Genomic DNA, 22,990 nt, shown 5'->3' with positions numbered 1-22,990 from the left:
AGGTAAAATAATATTTTGAATTGAGGGCAAAAGCATTTTTTTTGTTTTGAAATGGGGGCAAAATCGTAATATTTTAGCTGCAGGCAAAATCATAAATTTTAGCTAGGGGCAAAGTCGTCATTTTAAACTGGGAACCAAATCGTAATTTGGCAGGACTCTAGCTGAGGGCAAAACCATATTTTTATTTTAAACTGGGGGCAAATTGTATTTTTTTAACTGAGGGCTAAATCGTAAATTTAAGCATAGGGCGAAGACAAAATTTTATTTTGAATCAAGGGTGAAATCGTAATTTTACACCTGGAATAAAATTGTAATTTAACATCACCTATAAATAACTATTATATGAAAAAAAAAAAACCACAAAAGTCAAAATGGCCACCGCCAAAAGTGGCCAATCAATTACTAAAACTATTGCCGAATGACATCAGCATCGTATAAATGTATATGTTATAATATAATATAAATATAAATATAAATATATATTTAATAAAAAAAAGATTGGGTTTGTAATAATGATAGTTTTAGTAACAAGTCATCACATCACATCCAACTAACTACCAAAACCTTTCTTCTCTGAGGTCTGAACACTGTTAACTCTTCTGAAAACCATATGAATTCATCGATCACCGATCAACCTAAACTCAGCATCAATACTCTTCAAATTCTTCTGTAATCAAGTCAATCAATCAATCAAGGTGGGCAATTGTTTGCCTACCCCCTTCTTCACAAGGTTGGGGTTAGGGTTTTGGGCTACTAGTACTACTACTACTGGCATCACTACTATCACCGACCAGATGGCGGCTCCGCCTCAATCGTTCCGGTTTGGCGGTCCCGCAACCACCGCAGCAGCTGCCGGTAACATCGAAGCTCTTAACAGAGTCCTTGCTGACCTTTGTACTAGAGGAAACCCTAAGGTTTGTTCAACACTTTGATTTTATCTTCTGAATTAGTAATTGCTGTTTTTATAGTTTTGATTTTAGTTACTGCTTCTCGAATTATGAATTCAGTTGTGATGTTTTGATCGTCGTTTCTAGCTTCAATTAGTAATTTGATCAAAGTTTAGAAAATGTTACAGTAATGAGTTAGGAGAATTGGAGCTTAGGTTTGAAAATTGGATCAGGTAGTTTGCTAAGTTGTTAACTGAATTTTTGATCGGATGAGGCGTTTTGAACTTGAATTGTTTAGGTTTTTGAGGGCGTTCATAAGTGATTGCATCACAGGGTAAAAAACGTAATAGTTAGGAATTTGGAGCTTCGGTTTTGAAACTGGATCCAAATAATTGGCTAGTCTGGTAATTGGCTAACTGAATTTTGAATCTAGTTCATAGTTGTCAATAGCGCTGGCAGCTCCCGATAAACAACAGCTTTTTTTTTTATTTATTTAGAATTTTAGATGATTAGTGATAGCGTATTTTAGCATATTTTCAGCACTTTTATACATAATTGGTGTGTTAAGTATATGTATTTTTTTTGTTTTATTTTTCTACCTCTTTATTGCTAAACATGAGATGGCTATCTCATCGCTACCACTATGTATTAGACCAAGTGATATAGTATAGGGACTAGTTTGTAATATGGTGTTCTATGTAAACACCACAATATTTGTAACCCTAATCACAACGTCACAATCTAATACAATATACAAGTTTAATTTGGTATCAAGAGCTAGGTTTACACTCATCTCACAATAGCACCGGAGATGCGGCGACGATCATTACCACACAACCACCACAACCTTAAATCCATCGCTAACATAAAATTGCCCCCACAACCTTCTCCTAAATCTTGACTAAACCCTAGATGCTGTTTTACCTACCTGTTAGATAAACTCGGTAATTAGTATATTGTATTATTGTGTGTAAATCATGATTACAATAGGAGTATATATAAGAGATATATTTACACTCTGGTCCCTCAAATATAATTATATATATATATATCATAGTTATTAAAGGCGTTAGGCACACTCAAGGCGCATAGGTCTCGCCTGGGGCCTAGGCGCTAGGCAGTAGGCGCAAAAAAGCGCGGGCCTGTGAAAAAAAAGCGCACAACAAAAAAAAGTTAAAATATTTTTATATATTAGAAAATTAATACTATTCTTCAAATAAAATAAAACTAAAGCTATCATATAACATTTAATATCGTCTATTTAGTACCAAAGTTATAAAATGCTAGTATTAGTGTAGAAAAATAGTTTCCGTTAGAAAAAAGTAGAAATCTAGCTGGAATCGTGCCAGAATTTAGACAATTTGGCTGGAAACTCTCCAGAATCTAGGAATCTCGTTGGAATATGCGCATGAACCATCACTCGGAGAATCAAAGTGCAATTGTCTTGACTTAAGGCGCAATTGCCTCGCCTTGCTAGGAAATTGGGCCTAGGCGCAAGAGGCGATGGCTTTTAACAACTATGATATGTATATCAAGCTTAATTGTCTAATATTCCCCCGCAATCTGATCATCAGTAGAGATAAACTGAACTGAAAGCTTCCGTTGTGCAACCTTTTCTCGGACAAAGTGAAAATCAACTTTTAAATGCTTTCTACGTGCATGAAAGACATGATTCGCAGGAAGATATGTAGCACCAAGATTATCACACCATAATGTAGGGGCCGGCTTAACCAGAACTCAATGTTCGCACAAAAGTGTTTGAAGCCAGATGAGTTCAACAACCATATCGGCTAAGGCCTTGTATTCAAACTCCGTTGATGACTGAGAGACAGTCGCTTGTTTTCGTGCAAACCATGAAACTAGGTTGGAACCTAGATAGATAGGATATCATCGACGGTCGTCGGGACAACCAACCCAATCAACATTAGAGAAAGCACTCAGGAAGTTGTAAGCTGAATCAGTATATGCATGAAGTTTTGTGTCGGAATCAAGCTTGAGCCGTAAACCAGACTCAGGAAGTTGTAAACCATATTCAACAATGCCTTGCAGGTAATGAAGAATTCTTTTGACCGCCAAACACAAATTTTTAGTAGGAGAGTGCATAATTTGGTAGACTTTGTTAACTGCAAAAGTAATACCCGGACGGAACAAAGTAACATACTGAAGGTTACTACTATCTGACGGTATTTGACCTAATTGTCAAACGTTGCACTGTCTCCAAGGGCAAGAATGGCATTATTGGTCATAGGAGACGACGAAACTGGGTTAGCATTAGAGAGGCCTGCCTGTTCAAGGAGTTCAAGAATATATTTCTTTTGTGATGGACTGATGGGATCATGTCATGACCGTTGTGGATAAACTCAATACCTAGAAAATATGACAAGCTGCCCATATTCTAACAACATAGGTCTGGCTAAGACTTTTGACCGCTTTATCAATAGCTTGTTGGTTGTTACTTGTCAAGATTATGTCATCAACATAGACCTACATGTACAAAAGTGTGTCCCAGTGGGAGTAAATGAACAATGAAGGATACGTCTTTGATCTTTGAAAACCAAGATAATGAAGAGTCGTAGATAGTCGATGAAACCAGGCTCTAGGGGCTTGCTTTATTCCATAAGGATTTGTGATGTTAGCAAATGTTATCTGGTTTGGCCAGGTTAACGCACCCTGGTGGTTATTGCAGATAAACTGTCTTGTTGAGATCACCATGTAAGAAGGCATTTTGCACATCAAGTTGCCTTAAGGACCATTGCTGTGCTACGGTCTGAGACAAAACATGTATGGTTTTTGATTTGACAACTGGGTTGAATGTCTTTAGATAATCAATGCCTGGTTGCTGCGTAAAACCTTTTTAATTTGTATTCCCACCTGCATTGAATTACGTTGGAATTTGGAACATGTGGTAGTAATGTGCAAGTACCATTCGGCATTAGCGGCGCCGGCGGATACTCTAAAGCCATGACACTACGCCAATGAGGGTCCTTGTTAGCAATATTAAAGGTTGTGGGTTCGGTGTCATGCATAGTTATCGATAGCGCAGATAGCATTCGCTATCGCGCGCTTCGTAGCGAAGCGCCAAGGTCTCGCAATCTGTTATGTAGCGACTGAATAGCGTGATTCTAGTGGATTCAGACGACGAATTCCGGCTGGAAACCTGCAATTTTTGCGGAAACTTGCTGGAAAATAGGAGAAAGAAGAGCGGCTGTGTTTTCTTGCGTTTTAGTTCTTTTAGGGTTAAATAACTTTATGGATTTAACATTTAACCCCTCTATCTTTCATTAGTTTACATTTAGTCCCTAAAACTTGTAGAAATTACATAAAAGTGTAAAATTAGTTTGTGTATTTTTAACATTTAACCCCCCCTATTTTCACTAGCTTACATTTGGTCCTTAAACTTCTAAATTTATATATAAAAAGGTATTAAATTAACATTATATATATACCTTTTTTTATAGATAGCTATTTTTTAGTTCTTAAATTTTAACTACCTTATCGCTAAACACGAAATAGCGGGCGCTATTTCATCGCTATCGCTACGTAGCATATAGGTACCTTGTCGCTATTCGCTATCGATAACTATGGTGTCATGGGAAAAGTGTTGGGTATGAAATGAGGTAGCATTGTAAGGTTTGGTCTGTTTTGGAATTGGGGCGTAGGTTGGCTGGTCTAGTGCGAGTAGGTTGTTCGGTGTTGAAGGAGTGGCGATAGGATTGGGGGGTTAGGTTGAGATTGTGAGCCGGTAACTATGGAACGACGGTGATAGGTGTGGAGAAGGCGTAAGGGGTGGTTGTGCATGGACCGCCGGTGGTGGGGTGGTAGGGTTGGTTCGGCAATGTGGGTCGTAGTTGTTAGGTCGGGTGTGTGGATCATAGGTGTGGCGGGTGATAGGTTAGGATGGGGGTAGGAGGAGTAGTTGTAGGAGATTTGGAAAAATAGAATGATTGTTTATGAAATCGAACATGACGGGCCACGTAAATACGATTAGACTGTGGGCCTAAACACCGGTACCCGTGATGAGCGGTGCTAAGACCAAGAAACACACAAGGTGTAGAATGGAAGTCCATTTTGTGTTTATTGTATGGACGTAAATGAGGGTAGCACTGACATCCAAAATCCCGAAGAAATGAAAAATCGGGTTTATGCTTTGAACACATGTTCAAAGGGTGAGGTGTTGGTATTTGCTTCGGATGACATCAATTAATAAGATGTACCGCACTGTCAAACAAAATGCCAAAACCGTTTTAGAACATGGGATTGAGTGAATAAGGTTTATAATGTAGATACTATTGATTCGATTTTTTCGTATGCTTATGCATTCAAGTTTCTTCTTCACTATGATATCGTTTTGGCTCCTCGTAATAAAGGGGGCGGGAGTGGTTTGTATGTAGTGATTAATTCATCTAACATCCGAATACTTCTGTTGAATGGCAGGATGGTTCTGCTTTGGCATTAAGAAAACAAGTTGAAGAAGAGGCACGCGCTCTTAATGGAGAAGCTTTTTCTCGTTTTCTGGATCAGCTGTATGACAGAATTACTAGTCTTTTAGAGAGCAATGATGTTGCTGATAACTTAGGTGCTCTAAGGGCTACTGATGAACTGATAGACTTAAAACTTGGAGCGAGTGGCACCAAGGTTTCCAGGTTTTCTAATTACATGCGTATTGTGTTTGATACCAAACGTGACCCCGAAATTTTGATCCTCGCTAGTAAAGTTCTTGGCCATCTAGCCAGATCTGGTGGGGCCATGACAGCAGATGAGGTGGAATGCCAGGTGTGTATTCTTTCATCTTTCTATATCATGTCTTATTTTACTGCATTCTTAATAGTTTTAGTATTTGTATCATTACAGATGAAAAATGCACTGCTATGGCTTGGTGGCGAGAGAGTCGAGTATCGTCGGTTTGCTGCTGTTCTAATTTTAAAGGTAGTGTTTGTTGTGTTAGGTTTTGACATTTTTTTTCTAGTTATTTGCATTTTTTTTCACTTAATTACTTCGCCTTTTGACTCCAGGAAATGGCGGAGAACGCTTCTACGGTTTTTAACGTTCATGTGTCTGAATTTGTGGACGCCATCTGGGTGGCGCTGAGGGATCCAACATTAGCAGTTCGGGAACGAGCTGTTGAGGCATTGCGTGCTTGCCTTCGTGTTATTGAAAAACGAGAGACACGTTGGCGTGTGCAGTGGTTAGTGCATATCCAAGATGTTTAATGTTCTAGAAAACTACTCTCGCCCACTTATAACTATTTGTGCACTTTTTATATTCAGACATTCTTTGTTGGTCCTGACTTTTTTTTTGCATTTTTGTGTCTTATGATCAATTGACCATTTTGCCCCTACCTACTAAAGTTGGATGTTGAAGTGATAAGCCACATTGAACCAAAAGAACTTTTCTGTTTATTGTATTAAGGCTCTCTAATTTTCTATTATTTTGTTTAGTGCTGTTAATTATGGATGTTGTGTAGTATATCAAGTATTACTCGTTTAGTTATTCATATAGGAAGAGTGTGATCTGTATATTGATTTTGACAGGTACTACCGTATGTTTGAGGCCACACAAGAGGGGTTAGGGAAAAATGCTTCTGTTCACAGCATTCATGGTTCTCTACTTGCAGTTGGGGAACTTTTGAGGTTGGTGGTTATGTTAATATAAAAAAATTATTTTGTTAACTATACATTATTTTTCTGAGTTGTTGCATAACCATACATATATTGGTACAGAAATACGGGTGAATTTATGATGTCAAGGTACAGAGAGGTTGCAGAAATTGTTCTTAGGTATCTGGAGCATAGAAATCCTCTTGTTCGTCTCAGTATAACTTCTTTGCTGCCTCGGATTGCACATTTTCTACGTGATCGATTTGTGACGAACTATCTTACGGTTAGTCAAATTCTTCTTTCAAATCACTGTTACATAGATGTCTTTGTACTAAATTTCTTATTATAAGTGTTGATATTGCTTGTAAACAGATATGCATGAATCATATCCTTGCGGTTCTCAAGATACCAACCGAACGTGCCAGTGGATTTATAGCTCTTGGAGAGATGGCTGGTGCTTTGGACGGTGAACTGGTCCACTACTTGCCGACAATAACATCTCACTTACGTGAAGCAGTATGTTATTTTAGTTAATTCTGATTGGCGCCCGTAAGCTTTATCACTTTAAAGCACTCATGTTTGTGTACTTATCGAATTTTCAGATTGCTCCTCGTAGAGGCAGACCCTCACTCGAGGCTTTGGCGTGTGTTGGAAACATTGCAAAAGCAATGGGCCCCGCCATGGAAACTCATGTGAGCTCCCTTTTGGATGCCATGTTTTCAGCTGGTCTTTCTTCAGTACTAGTAGAATCACTTGAGCAGATAACCATCAGGTATACTAGTTTCAAAGAAACCCTAATTTTGCATTTTTTTAGGGGTTCTGACCAATAACAATACGGGTCTGTCAGCATTCCTTCATTACGGCCTACAATACAAGACCGGTTGCTTGAAAGCATTTCAGTAGTTCTGTCAAAACCCCACAATGCCCATACAAGGACATCTGGAACTCCCAGTCGAGTAAACACGGCTAACAACATGCAACAGGTGTCAGAACTTAGTGGTTCTGCTCTGGAGCAGCTTGCATTACAAACGCTTGCGCGTTTCAATTTTATGGTAACATTTAGCTGTTCAATAAGCAACTAGTATGATGTAATATGTATCATGTTATTTATTGTTACACTCTTTGTGCATTTAGGGCCATGATCTTCTTGAGTTTGCTAGAGAATCAGTTATAGCTTATTTGGAAGACGATGATGGAACCACACGCAAGGATGCTGCTCTTTGCTGCTGCAAATTAGTTGTGAATTCCTTCTCCGTTACACAATTCAGTCCTAGTAGGTCCAGTCTAGCTGGGGGCAAACGCAGACGTCTTATAGAAGAGGTTTGATTATCATTGCTCTCATTCTATATATACTTAAAGGGCGATTTTGCAATGTTTTAAAAACCGGTTCAAACCAGCCGGTTGTACCGGTTAAACCGCCCGGTACACCCGGTTGAACCGCCCGATACACCCGGTTAAACCGTTTCTGTGCCAAATCCGGTACGGTATAAAAACCGGGTTTTAAAACATTGCTATTTTGTCAACGTCAACCATCTTTGGCCCCTCAACTTAGGTAATGATATTTTTGACCTCTCAACTTTGGTAATGACATATTTGGCCCCTCAACTTTGGTAATGACATGTTTGGCCCCTTAACTTTTGTCAACATCAACCAAATTTGGCCCCTTAACTTTTGTCAACATCAACCAAATTTGGCCCCTCAACTTTCGTAATGTCATACTTAGTCCCTCAACTTCAATAATGACATGTTTAGACTTTAGCCCCTCGACTTTAATAAGGTTTTCTCTTTTTTTTTTCTTTTAATTTTCATTATTTACTCTTACACTTTATTATAGTTTTTTTCTCAACGTAGTGTTTTTCTAAATTTTCCGTATGTACCGTCGTAAGTAGGTTATTTCAATTACATTCCGAACCCGCCGCAGATATTCGCTTTTATGGTTATAACGAGTGTCGATATCGTAACGAACTGAACCCATAACTTTTCTGTGACTTTGAATACTGCCGCGACGTGGTTTTTTATCTTCACGTAGACTGTCCCGTCGCAGTTTGCTTACTTTTATCCATAGTTATTAAAAGCGAGCGCTTTTTGCGCCTAGGCGAGATTTTAGGGCGAAGCGCATTTAATGCGCTTCTGTTACCAAGGTAATTAATGCGATTAATTAGGGCAGTTGATATTAATTAGGGTTTTTGTTATTTAATGATAAATGCTTCTTATTTTTTCTCTTTATGAGGCCTCAACATAAACAAATTTAATGATACTTTTTAATGCGCAATTAATACTAATTAAGGTCTTTTTTTAATGACAAATTCTTGCAGTTAATACTAATTAAAGTCTTTTCATATTCTCCTCTTTATAAGACCTCAAAACAAACGATTCTAGCAAACTATTAAACTTTTTAATTTCCAAAAATATATTAAAAACCAGATCCTGTAATTTATATTTATCTAATTACATCTGAACAAAAATTTATTATATGCCATTAAAATTTAAATTAATATGTAGAAATCTTTTGTAGTTTTATAAAATAAAAAAAATGTCTATTTAGTACTACTTTTTTACACTAATACACTACTCTTTTAGAATTTTTGGTACTAATTAGATAATAATGAACATTTTGGTTTTAAGTATTTTGTTATCTAAGTGCTAGTATGAACATTATTGTTTTGGTTTTGAGTACTTTATTCCCTTAATGAACTTTTTAATTTTTTTTATTTAAGTGCGCTTTTTTTTTTCTCGGGCCCACGCTTTTTTTGCGCCTATCGCCTAGGCTCTAATCGGAGCCTATGCGCCTAGAGTGCGCTTCACGCCTTTAATAACTATGCTTTTATCTACGTTTTGAACCCGCTGCGGCGCGCGGGTGGTAACCCAGTAGTTTACTTTAAATCACTTTTAAAAAATCTGTATTCGGTCATTCACACCAAATATGCTGCTTTTTGGCTGCTTTTAAGGTACACAGTCTCTAGATTGGTGTTGATATTAAATAATGTTGTCACTGCAGATTGTGGAGAAGCTCCTTATTGCAGCTGTAGCAGATGCTGATGTGTCTGTGCGGAACTCGATCTTCTCTTCCCTGCATGGGAATGAAGGGTTCGATGATTTTCTAGCCCAAGCTGATAGTCTGACTGCCATTTTTGCTGCTCTAAATGATGAGGTACACTGCAAATTATCATATCTGTTTGTTTGACATAAAACCCTCATCAAGTCAAAGTTACAGAAAATGTGTGTTCGTGAGAATGCTGTTGTCCGATGTCGTCAGACAAGCTAAAGTTAATTGATTTATCTGTATATCTGCTAGGATCTTCAAGTTCGGGAGTATGCAATCTCAGTAGCTGGTAGATTATCTGAAAAGAATCCTGCATATGTTTTTCCAGCACTTCGCCGCCACCTAATTCAGTTGTTAACTTATCTCGGGCAAAGGTCAGGTCAATCGTTTTGCTTCTATTCTATAAATATTTGATATTAGGTGTCATCAGACAAGTTTATTCATCGCTTTATCGCTCTTCATCTAACAGTGCTGATAGCAAATGCCGAGAAGAGAGTGCAAAATTGTTGGGTTGCCTTATCCGCAGTTGTGAACGCCTTATACTTCCATATATTGCTCCAATACATAAGGTTTAACAAGCTTGCACATTATTTGTTTTCTTGTTAGTTTCTTGTATAGCTCAACTAGTTTCTTGCAGGCACTTTTGTCTAAACTATGCGAAGGAACAGCAGGAGTGAATGCAAACAATGACATCATCAGTGGGGTTCTTGTGACTGTCGGGGATCTTGCTAGAGTGGCAAGTCACTTATGTTGGATTCTTTCTTGTTTTCACTGTTATTTTTTTTGGTGCATAATATTTGTATAGAACCTATCCTTACGCTGTGCATTTTGTGCACTCTCACTTGTATGTTCAGGGTGGTTTTGCAATGCGCGAATATATTCCCGAACTTATGCCAAGAATCGTTGAAGCTTTACTGGATGGAGCAGCTGCTACTAAACGCGAGGTTGCTGTTGCGACTCTCGGTCAAGTTGTACAGAGTACAGGGTATGTTGACTGCTTCAACTTGAGCAAAATTAAACGTGATGGTACATTTTATTATTAATGTATGTCTTACCATAATTGGTTGGTTTTTGTTCATAGATATGTCATTACTCCATATAACGAATACCCGCTATTGCTCGGCTTACTCTTAAAATTGTTGAATGGTGAGCTGGCATGGTCTACACGTCGGGAAGTTCTAAAGGTATGTTATTAACTGCTTTCATTGGCTTTTTGGGTAAATAGGTTTATGCTAAAACTTTCTTGAAATGTTGAATAGGTTCTTGGCATAATGGGCGCTTTAGATCCTCATGTTCATAAACGCAATCAGCAAAGCTTGCCAGGACCTCTTGGTGATGGAACTCGTGCGGCCAGTGATGCGGGCCCACATATCCAGTCCAGTGATGAGTTGCCGATGGATCTTTGGCCATCATTTGCGACATCGGAAGATTATTTTTCTACCGTAAGATTTAAACAGAATAATGAAATAAATAATGTGTCAACTGTCACAGCCACTCCTGTTTCCCATTTCTCATTTATTACTTGCAGGTTGCTATTAATTCCCTCATTCGGATACTTAGGGACCCATCGCTTTCTAGTTATCATCAAAAAGTTGTTGGGTCTCTCATGTTTATTTTCAAGGTTTGTTGACCTATAAAATGCTATACGTTACTTGTAAGTTTATTCTCGACTTCATTGATCTCTAATATCTTTTTTTCCAATTATTTATGCAAGATCAGTCGATGGGTCTTGGCTGCGTGCCATACTTGCCAAAGGTTAGTTCATTGAGCATGTAATTTTTGTTAGGTTTCATTGATATAGATAACTTTTTTATATATTTTGTGATTCGTATTCTTAAATACTTTGTGAAGCTTACATCTAATTTTAATTTCTAGGTTTTACCTGACTTCTTTCACACAATTCGTACATGTGAAGATGGTCTGAAGGAGTTTATAACTTGGAAGCTTGGAACGCTTGTTTCGATTGTGCGGCAGGTAGAAATAATGCTCCATGCTGTATAAATAGGAAGTTGATGTTTTTAGGTGTCGGGTGATTATTCACAGTTCTTGATTGCACGTGTAGCACATTCGCAAATATCTACCCGAATTGCTCTCTTTAATATCGGAGTTATGGTCATCATTCAGTTTGCCAGCACCTAACCGTCCTATTCATGGATTACCGGTAAATTTGCTTATGTATTTGGTATTAAAATCGTTGTATCGCGCATTGTGTTGATGCAAAATAATCTAATGGTTTGTATCTATTCAGATCCTGCACCTAGTTGAACAACTTTGTCTCGCACTCAATGATGAATTCCGGAGATATCTTCCTATCATTCTCCCAAGCTGTATTCAAGTTCTGAGTGAAGCTGAAAGATGTAATGATTACACATATGTTCGGGATATTCTTCGCACATTAGAAGTATTTGGTGGTTAGTGTGATTGTAGAAAATAACAGAATAAATAAAGGTCTTAACATATCCAAAATTCATAATGAAACTTTTTATGTACAGGAACATTGGATGAACATATGCATTTACTTCTTCCTGCGCTGATACGATTATTTAAAGTGGATGCTTCTGTTGACATAAGGCGTGCCGCTATAAAAACTTTGATAAGATTGATTCCTCGTGTTCAGGTTCATGGACAAACTTTGGCCTTGAGAGGGTTATTACTTATTACGATATGTTTATACTTTATTATCGACTTAATGTCATGGCTTCTATTGTTTTCATCAGGTTACAGGTCACATATCAACACTTGTGCATCATCTTAAGCTTGTATTGGATGGGTATGTTGCTTTCTCATGTGGCATCTAATTTTGTTATTTTTTGTTTGCTTGACTTTTTACGCCTTATAGTATTTCAGTATTATACTAGCTATATACCTATATGTAATTATCATATCTAGTATGTATGCGTGTGTGATATTATACACACACACACATATACCCTCAAGCTGAAGCGTATATTATCTTTCATGAATGCAGAAAAAATGACGAGCTTAGGAAGGATGCTGTGGACGCACTTTGTTGTTTGGCACACGCTCTTGGCGAGGACTTCACTATCTTCATCCCATCCATTCACAAACTTCTTCTGAAGCATCGCTTGCGGGTCTCCTTTCTGATCTTTTAGTTTTTTCGTAATTTCTCAATGAAAATCATGTGCTGATTGGTAGAGATGGATATGTTTTACTTACTCTGCTTTCAGCACAAGGATTTTGAAGAAATTGAGGGGAGGTTGCAAAGGCGCGGACCTTTAATCCAGGGCAATATGGCAGCACAAAAGTCAATCCGGCAGCCTCCTGTTGAGATTATTAGTGATCCTTTGAGTGATGTCGAGAATGATCCTTTTGAAGATGTGCACAGACAACTCAAAGTTCATCAGGTATTTAGTTGCTCTTATCTCTTTGATTCTTGCAAAAGGTAAGATTATTATATCTCGATACCATGCATGAGGTGACTCATTATTCTTCTAAGTAACTGAAGTCGTTAACATGGGACTCGTTAATCATTGGGTCCCACAGGTTAATGATGAACGATTACGAGCTGCTGGAGAAGCCTCTCAGCGTAGCACAAAAGAAGATTGGGCAGAATGGATGAGGCATTTCAGCATTGAATTGCTGAAGGAATCACCTTCTCCAGCTCTACGAACGTGTGCTAGGCTTGCACAGTTACAGGTATTGCTAATTGCTAAATCAATTTTGTGTAAATATCTGCATTGAGTTTCAAATTTCAACCGAAAGATATCTGCAGCCCTTTGTTGGACGAGAGCTGTTTGCAGCGGGATTTGTTAGCTGTTGGTCACAACTGCATGAGTCTAGTCAAAAAGCCCTTGTTCGCAGTTTAGAGATGGCGTTTTCTTCCCCTAATATACCCCCTGAAATTCTTGCAACATTACTAAACTTGGTATGGCCTTCTTATCTTTTGTGTTATTAAATTTTTAGTGTGCTTCTGTTGATATTTAATATCAGTTTGCAATACTTATTTAACAGGCGGAGTTCATGGAACATGATGAGAAACCCCTTCCTATTGACATTCGCCTCCTTGGTGCTCTTGCTGAGAAGGTGTGATGGCTTACAAAGTTGTATATATAAACTTCTGCTTCTTATTTTCATGGCATTGTTTTGTTTATACGCTTATTCTGATGCAGTGTCGAGCATTTGCCAAGGCTTTGCACTACAAAGAGATGGAATTTGAAGGTGCGCTTTCCAAAAAGATGGATGCAAATCCTGTTGCTGTAGTCGAAACACTCATTCATATAAACAATCAGTTGCATCAGCATGAGGTGCATAGATATAATATACTCTGTAGTTCCATATATCTGGTCTTTCATATGAATGTGCGACAGTATTGACATAAATATTAATATAGGCTGCAGTTGGAATATTGACCTATGCTCAACAACGTTTGGATGTGCAACTGAAAGAATCATGGTATTTTCTCCGGGATCCAGAAACCACTTTTGCTTATTTCTCCTTTTACTAGTTTTATGGTTTGGCCGAAGTTCCTCATGAGTCATGAATACTATTACTAAATCGTTATGTTGCTTGTATATACAAGGTATGAGAAATTGCAGCGGTGGGATGATGCCCTCAAAGCATACACCGCAAAATCCACTCAGGCATCAAGTCAACGTATCATGTTGGATGCTACACTAGGTATTGATAAGTCAAAAGATGTTATAAATGTCAGTGTTTTATCTGTCATGTTAGCACTATTTGTTTACCTGTGATTAGGACGGATGAGGAGCCTTGCTGCACTGGCTCGATGGGAAGAGCTTAACAACCTTTGTAGGGAATATTGGACACCTGCTGAGCCAGCTGCTCGATTAGAAATGGCGCCAATGGTCTGTCAATAACGCATATGGCTCACAACCATATTTTGTTGCTTTTGCATCAGTCTTACCGTTCTTCTCTATGCCTCAGGCTGCTAGTGCTGCCTGGAACATGGGCGAGTGGGATCAGATGGCGGAATACGTATCTAAACTAGATGATGGTGATGAAACTAAACTCAGAGTGTTAGGGAATACTGCTGCTACTGGTGATGGTGGCAGCAATGGCACATTCTTCAGGGCTGTTCTGTTAGTTCGTAGGGGAAAGGTACTGTTTGCAATATGGATTTGTTCAGTTATAACTGTTTGCTTGGATATTTGTCACCTTTTTTCCATATTTTTCACAGTATGATGAAGCACGCGAATATGTTGAAAGAGCAAGGAAATGCTTGGCAACTGAGCTTGCTGCATTGGTTAGTTTATCTTTGTGCTGTATATTATATAATTTGATTTGATTTTCGGTCTGATAATTTTATAATGTATAGGTTCTTGAAAGCTATGATCGAGCGTACAGTAATATGGTTCGTGTTCAACAGTTGTCAGAGTTAGAGGAGGTATTGTTTTGAGCATTTTCTAAAGTTCTGTTCTGCTGCTGCTGAGTTTCTGTTCTGAAGTATGGTATTCTTTTTATTTTGGGATTGTGTCAGGTCATTGATTACTGTACTCTTCCAGTCGGCAACCCTGTTGCCGAGGGGCGAAGAACACTCATTCGTAACATGTGGAACGAACGAATTAAAGGCACAAAACGAAATGTTGAGGTATGCAGTCGAAGTATTAGGACATGCGTTACCCTATGTTTTTGTATCTGATTATACCACACACACATATATACACACAGGGTTGGGTTCAACGGGGAACACTAAAAATGTGGGGAACCAAGGGGAACCGACTCAAACGAACTCCGATTGGACTCATTCCAGCAACATTGGAACCGGCTCGTCGAACTCTAACTAGAAATCTAAACTCTAAAGCTAAACCATAAGATTAAAACCTAAGCTAAACAGTAAAACCTAAACTATAAACCCTAAAAACTAAACCCTAAAGGCTAAAACCTAAAGCGAAACCTTAAACCCTAAATCCTAATGATAAAGCCTAAAAGTTTTAGGATTTAGCGTTTAGTTTTAGGGTTTATCATTAGGATTTAGGGTTTAAGGTTTAGCTTTTAGGGTTTAGTTTTAGGCTAAAACTAAACCCTAAAGGCTAAAACCTAAAGCTAAACCTTAAACCCTAAATCCTAATGATAAACCCTAAAACTAAACGCTAAATCCTAAAAGCTAAACCTTAACCCTAAAAGCTCAACCCGAAATATATATATTACAGGGTTTGACGAGCCAGGGTCCCAATGCCGCTGGATTGAGTCCAATCGGAGTTCGTTTGAGTCGGTTCCCCACTTTTTTAGTGTTCTCCATTGAACCTCCCACTATATATATATATATATATATATACACACACACATACACATTTACATATATAAGTTTTTGATGAAGGTTATTAATTTTTTTAATTTATAGGTTTGGCAAGCTCTTTTGACAGTCAGGTCACTTGTATTACCTCCTACAGAAGACAGTGAAACCTGGCTGAAGTTTGCCTCGCTTTGCCGGAAAAGTGGTAGGATTAGGCAAGCCAAATCCACTTTAATCAACCTCTTGCAGGTCCGTCTTTTTTTTTAATCTAAATTATTGAGATGTCAGGCTTGTCTTTAATTTAGTTATTACTATTATTGCATAGTTTGACCCAGAAAAAACTCCTGAAACTGTACGATATCATGGGCCACCACAAGTAATATATGCATACTTAAAATACCAATGGTCACTTGGGGAGGACCAGAAGCGCAGGGAAGCTTTTGCTCGGCTGCAGGTAGGTTAATCATCTCATTTAGTTATTACTTAATATAAATTCTGATATAAACAACTTTTGTATCTAATTATTGGCTTATTTTTTTTTTTTGTGATCCCCTTTTAGGATCTTGCCATAGAGCTTTCAAGTACGTCTGGTCTTCATCCATCATCACCTACTGGTTTGGTGGGTGCTCCAGACGTATCACTTATGGCACGTGTATATCTGAAACTCGGATTATGGCAATGGGCTCTTTCCCCTGGTCTTGATGATGATTCTATACAAGGTAGCTGCCGTAAGTTTCGAGGTTTTTTACATGAAATCCACTTTTGTACTTAGTTATCCTCTTACCTTGTAGGAATTCTTAGCTCATTCAGGCAAGCGACTAATTCTGCCACAAAACGCGCAAAAGCCTGGCATACGTGGGCTCTTTTTAATACAGCAGTGATGTCTCATTACACACTCAGAGGTCTTCCTAATTTTGCTGCCCAGTTTGTAGTAGCAGCGGTTACTGGATATTTTCATTCTATTGCGTGCGCAGCACATGCTAAGGGCGTAGATGATAGCTTGCAGGATATTCTTCGACTTTTGACTTTGTGGTTTAACTATAGTGCTACTGCCGAGGTTCAAACGGCATTGCAGAGAGGATTTTCACATGTTAATATCAATACTTGGCTGGTTGTTTTACCTCAGATTATCGCCAGAATACATTCAAATAATCATGCCGTGAGAGAATTAATACAATCTCTTCTGGTCCGCATAGGACAAAGACATCCCCAGGTCACTTTTTTTTTTTTTTTAATTTTAAGTAGGGCTGCAATCGAACCAAATGAACACGAGCAAGACCTGTTCATGTTCGTTTGTCACGAACTGTTCATAAGCGCTTACCGAACAATAAGCGCTTACCGAACAATAAGCGCTTACCGAACAAGATTTTATGTTCGTGTTCGTTTGTTAATTTTAGCCAACGAACGTTCATGAACACAAACTAATGTTCATGAACACAAATGGAAACACCCGAATACAAACAAGCGTCCATGAACAGAATATATAATATAGTGATACTTATTAAATATTTTATTTGTCGGAATTTAAAGGTATTTATACAAAATATAAAAACTAAAAACACTAATGAACTACCGAACACAAACGAACACGTTACCGAACATTCACGAACATAAATGAACGAATGCGGCATCTGTTCATGTTCATTCATTTAACTAAACGAACGAAATATCTTGTTTCTGTTACGAACGAACACAAACGAACTTCACGCCGAACGGTTCATGAAATGTTCGCTGAGTGTTTGGCTCATTTCCAGCCCTAGTTTTAAGCATATATCAGACTCACCTGTTTCAACTGTGTTTCAGGCTCTTATGTACCCTCTTCTTGTGGCTTGTAAGTCGATAAGTAATTTGCGTAGAGCTGCAGCTCAAGAAGTGGTTGACAAAGTTCGACAGCACAGCGGTGTGTTGGTGGATCAGGTGAAATTATAACAATGACTGTTAGATAAACTTGGTAATTGTATTGTATTCTTGTATATCATTAGAAGTCAGATTACATGGGATATAAATACTAAATATAATAACACTCTAATCCCTATATTATAATACAATTCATTTATTGTCTAATACTGTTGATATGTGACATATGTCTTTATTTTGGATTTGGGATTTAAGCTGACAGCTGGATTTCTTTGTATGAAGGCACAACTTGTATCGGAGGAGTTGATTAGGGTTGCGATTCTTTGGCATGAAAAGTGGCATGATGCACTAGAAGAAGCTAGCCGCTTGTATTTTGGTGAACATAACATTGAGGGAATGCTAAAGTGTTTAGAGCCAATGCATGAAATGCTTGAAGAAGGTGCATTGAGGAATGACACAACCATAAAAGAGAAAGCTTTTATTCAGGTCTTTTTTTTCCTTGTATAAGTACTCTATATATTTAAGAAGATTCTTGTATTGTTTGATACTGATTGGCGTACCTTCATGGAATTTTAGACATATCATCATGAATTATTAGAGGCGTATGAGTGTTGTATGGAATATAAGAAATCTGGAAAAGACGCTGAACTCACCCGGGTATGATGTATTTGTATATTAATTTATGTGGTGCATCAATTTCACTTGCAAATAATCTTTTTGCATTTTTGATTATATATCAAATGGTTTTTTTTTTTTTTTTTTTTTTTTTTTTCAGGCCTGGGATCTTTACTATCATGTATTTAGACGGATAGATAAGCAGCTTCAGTCTCTTACTACACTGGATCTTCAGGTAAATGAAATTTTCATGCATTTACCTGATCATTAAGGCCAATACATAAAGATTGTATAGTGTATAGAGCTCACATGTTTGTGAAAACAGTCGGTTTCTCCAAAATTAGTAGAGTGTCGTGACTTGGAGATTGCGGTTCCTGGGACCTACCGAGCAGGTATGATTCTCTCATATCACTAAATGGGTTCATGTTACCACCTATACTGATAAACTTGCATGCATCACATTTTTCAGATTCACCAGTGGTGACAATTGCATCCTTTGCACCACAGCTTGTTGTCATTACATCCAAACAACGACCCAGAAAATTGACTATTCATGGCAGTGACGGGGAAGATTATGCTTTTTTGCTTAAAGGACATGAAGATTTACGCCAGGATGAACGAGTCATGCAGGTTTTCATTGCTAATCTTGATATGAAGATCGATTGCTAAATGTTTATCAATTGCCTTTGCTTAATGCTTTTGTTCTTTTTGCCAGCTCTTTGGTTTAGTAAATACTCTGCTAGCTAATTCCAGAAAAACTTCAGAAAAAGATCTTCCCATTCAACGATATGAGGTTATTCCGTTGTCTTCAAATAGTGGGTTGATAGGGTGGGTACCGAATTGTGACACCTTGCATCAACTCATTCGAGAGTACAGAGATGCCCGCAAGGTTTTTTCTCTTCCCTTATGATTTACACACACACACACATATATACCGGGTTAGGTTCAATGGGGAACACTAAAAAAGTGGGGAACCAAGGGGAACCGACTCAAACGAACTCCGATGGATTCATTCCAACGACATTGGAACCGGCTCGTCGAACCCTAACTAGAAACCCTAACCCTAACCTAAACCCTAAAGCTAAACCATAAGACTAAAACCTAAGCTAAACCGTAAAATCTAACCTATAAACCCTAAATCCTAATGATAAACCCTAAAACTAAACCCTAATATAAAACCCTAAATCCTAAAAGCCAAACCCTATATAATTATATGCTATAGGGTTCGATGTGCTGCTTGAATGAGTCCAATCGGAGTTCGTTTGATTCGGTTCCCCACTTTTTTTAGTGTTCCCCGTTGAACCTCCCACTATATATATAATATGTGTGTGTATTATAGTTATATCATCTTATTGATTCCTGATTCTTGTGTAGATCACCCTGAATCAAGAGCACAAACACATGCTTAGCTTTGCTCCAGATTACGATCACTTGCCCCTAGTAGCTAAGGTGGAGGTATTTGAGCACGCTCTTGATAGTACGGAAGGGAACGATTTGGAGAGGGTATGTGTGTTTCTGTACTTCAAACATATCATATGCAATCTTTGTTTTTGCTGCCAGAAATACCTTCTGCTAGTTAGTTAACACAGGAATATGCATATAGCTTCATAAGTGTTTCTTGTATGTATGTTTCTATCATGTAGGTGCTTTGGCTAAAAAGCCGCACTTCAGAAGTGTGGCTGGACAGAAGGACTAATTATACACGAAGTTTGGCTGTTATGAGTATGGTATGATATCTCCTCAACATCCTATATGTTTTCTTTTAATGTGTCTAATATTCAGTTTCAGTTAATTTGTATCTTTGCATCTCAATCAAGTGTTTATAGAAACTAATGACACGTGTTACAGGTTGGTTACCTTCTTGGTTTAGGTGATCGGCACCCCAGTAATCTTATGCTGCATCGCGTCAGGTACCTCATAATCATAGATCGGGTGTCTTTATTTGTATCCTACCTAGTATTGTCATTATTGTTTTGAGTATCCGAGTGTTGATACGCAGTGGGAAGATCTTGCATATTGATTTTGGAGATTGCTTCGAAGCATCAATGACGCGTGAGAAGTTCCCTGAAAAGGTGTAATTCTATTAAATTCTTCTATGGAAATAATTTTATTTATTTCACTTGTGTGTAGCTTCTCTAAATTCTGTTTCGTTTTGCAGGTTCCTTTTCGTTTGACTAGAATGCTTGTAAAGGCTATGGAAGTTAGTGGCCTTGAAGGGAATTTCCGTTCGACTTGTGAAAATGTGATGCAAGTTCTTAGAACACATAAAGATAGCGTAATGGCTATGATGGAGGTAAATATTAGGTCTCAGTTTATGTATTATATATTTATAAAAACTTAAATTTAAACCCATGATGCATCTTTTTTACGTATCCAACCATACACTAAGTAAAAAATGGAACGTTTGAGAACAATATCATTATTTATCCTCTGTAGGAAGTTCAACAGTGCACTGGCAGTTATATGCTTCCTTTAAAATACGTTTAAACGGATACGGCTTTATATTATGGACTTAAAGACACACAGAAGCAGAATTGTTTAATTGCTGTTTTACTTGGTTTCAGGCCTTCGTTCATGATCCGCTTATAAACTGGCGTCTTTTCAACTTCAATGAAGTGACACAAATGTCAACTCTTGCCACCACAAACGTCCAGCCTGTTGTAAATGGCGAAGAAGCTGCCACAAATCATGCTCTTCAGCCACAACGGGGTGCTCGTGAACGCGAGCTTTTACAGGCTGTCCATCAACTAGGTGACGCTAACGAGGTTTTGAACGAACTGGCGGTGGTAGTTATGGCACGAATGAATAATAAACTTACTGGTCGGGATTTTTCAACATGTTCTTCACTACCAACCACTGCCCCAGGAGAAAATACGACTTTAATTTCTGGAGATACTCGTGAAGTGGATCACGGGTTATCTGTTAAGCTACAAGTGCAAAAGCTAATTTTACAGGCCACCTCCCATGAAAACTTGTGCCAGAGTTATGTTGGGTATGCCTTCAATATTAACCCTTATGTGCGGCTATTGACCCGTTGTCCAAAATATAATAGTTGTGCTATATATTTAATAATAATAATATTAATAACAAGAATCGAATTTTTGTTTAAGTAGACTTTGGAATTGACTATTTTCATTTGTGTATGCAGGTGGTGTCCATTCTGGTAAAATCAGAATTTCTGTACATATATATATACATATACACACCTGTGCATATATTTAGGCTTTCTCTCCTTGAATTTATGAAAACAAGTAATTAGTTAAAGGGATGTTATTGTATGTAAATAAGTCTATGAATGTGAACTTGTATGGCTAATTCATCCGTGTATATAAGGTTTGTTACTTTGTATTGCAACAATATCACAAGTAGTGTATGATGTTAGTTATGATTTCGGTATATTCTACAACAGCCATAATGTAATCATTGATCAAGATGGTGTTTTTGTGAAGTTTCTTACGTTTTTCCGCATCTGTTGTGAAAACCAAATGAAGAGTGAAATATGCGGTGTGATGGTGTTCTTGAGTCTGGTGAAGAGGGATGAAGATGTTAAAGCATGCTGATGCGTCCGAGGCAATTTCTAGGTACACGTCCTGTTATCCACCATCCTACAAACATATATCTGAATCAAAATTATTAGGGTTGATATACAAACATGGATCCTAAATGACCATTTTGATAGGGTTGTTTAAAGTTCGGTTAAATTATACCACATGTTGATCCACTTGTGTTGATAGAGTTTGAGACAGTAAGCTCACTTGTGTTGATCCACATGTTAAGCTCGGTTAAATTATACCAAAATTATATACACACACAAAAAGAGAGAAAACATACACACAAACACTAGCAATTGAGCCTGCGTTGCGTTGTGGGGGGGTTGCTAGGTTTTGACATAATCGGCATATGTAAATAGAGGATTAGGATCAAATACAAAGGATCCTAATTGTAAGAAGTGTAAGAAGGATTTATAGAGTGACAAGTGTCCAATAACCTAAAAAAACCTATACACAAAAAAAACCCACTACAAAAAAAAAAAAAAAAAAAAAACCCCTTAAACATCCACCACCACCAAAAACCTAAACCCTCCCCCCCCCCCCCCAGAACATCACCCACCCAATTTTTTTTTTTTTTTTTTTTTTCCGAGGGGGTGGGGGTAGGGGTGGGAGTGGGTGTTTAGTTTTTTTTTAGGTTTTTGTGGGGTGGGGGGGGGAGGGGTTAAGGTTTTTTTAGGTTTTGGGGGGGGGGGGGTTGGGGGGGGGGGGTTAGGTTTTTTGGGGGTTTTTTGGTGAGGTATAGTTTTTTTGTTTTTGTTTTTTTGCCGCGGGGGGGGGGGGGGGGGGTTAGGTTTTTGGGTGGTGGTGGTGGTGGGGGAGGGGTTTAGGTTTTTGGTTGTGATGTAGTGGGTTTAGTTTTAGCTTATTGGACACTTGTCACTCTATAAATCCTTCTTACACTTCTTACAATTAGAAGCCTTTGTAGAATAACTTGACCCTGTAAATAGATGACCATATGTATTATTAAAACCAAACATACTATTAAAAGCTGCGCTGCGTTGTGGGGTTGCTAGGTTTTGACATAATCGACATATGTAAATAGCTATTATTAAAACCCAACATACTATTAAAAGAAATTTAAATTTAAAATATTGAATTCAACTACTAATATATATTAAATGTTATAGTAAAGTCCATGTGGTTAACCAAAATTTTGGATTTGGTCCCTACTGAAAATACATGGAGGATCCTTGTGGTTTGCAATTTGTAACATATTTAATCCCCAA

At 38.0% G+C, this 22,990-nt stretch overlaps 1 protein-coding gene across 1 annotated transcript; it reads left to right on the top strand.

The window, feature by feature from the left end:
• Positions 1 to 535: 535 nt before the first annotated feature.
• On the top strand, positions 536 to 21,636 carry LOC110936453 (serine/threonine-protein kinase TOR). The gene is made up of 55 exons (XM_022178847.2): positions 536 to 914; positions 5,322 to 5,660; positions 5,739 to 5,813; positions 5,900 to 6,072; positions 6,419 to 6,517; positions 6,608 to 6,767; positions 6,857 to 7,000; positions 7,087 to 7,256; positions 7,332 to 7,536; positions 7,619 to 7,804; positions 9,483 to 9,635; positions 9,780 to 9,901; positions 9,997 to 10,096; positions 10,165 to 10,263; positions 10,382 to 10,512; positions 10,609 to 10,711; positions 10,787 to 10,969; positions 11,056 to 11,148; positions 11,247 to 11,282; positions 11,403 to 11,501; positions 11,590 to 11,688; positions 11,776 to 11,938; positions 12,020 to 12,144; positions 12,245 to 12,297; positions 12,496 to 12,619; positions 12,716 to 12,892; positions 13,032 to 13,184; positions 13,261 to 13,413; positions 13,500 to 13,571; positions 13,658 to 13,792; positions 13,879 to 13,940; positions 14,068 to 14,165; positions 14,244 to 14,353; positions 14,433 to 14,606; positions 14,686 to 14,751; positions 14,824 to 14,892; positions 14,986 to 15,096; positions 15,850 to 15,990; positions 16,067 to 16,195; positions 16,301 to 16,460; positions 16,533 to 16,954; positions 17,545 to 17,658; positions 17,881 to 18,084; positions 18,175 to 18,255; positions 18,374 to 18,448; positions 18,539 to 18,605; positions 18,683 to 18,843; positions 18,929 to 19,102; positions 19,588 to 19,716; positions 19,857 to 19,940; positions 20,062 to 20,123; positions 20,213 to 20,285; positions 20,372 to 20,506; positions 20,778 to 21,205; positions 21,362 to 21,636. Exons 1-55 carry the CDS (start codon positions 795 to 797, stop codon positions 21,378 to 21,380), a joined length of 7,392 nt encoding a protein of 2,463 aa, XP_022034539.1. The 5' UTR covers positions 536 to 794; the 3' UTR covers positions 21,381 to 21,636.
• Positions 21,637 to 22,990: the final 1,354 nt, after the last annotated feature.

This window comes from Helianthus annuus, chromosome 4, assembly GCF_002127325.2.
Source record: "Helianthus annuus cultivar XRQ/B chromosome 4, HanXRQr2.0-SUNRISE, whole genome shotgun sequence".
NCBI classification, from domain to species: domain Eukaryota; kingdom Viridiplantae; phylum Streptophyta; class Magnoliopsida; order Asterales; family Asteraceae; genus Helianthus; species Helianthus annuus.
Note: the sequence above shows the minus strand (reverse complement) of the source record. Positions and strands in the feature narration are given on the sequence as shown.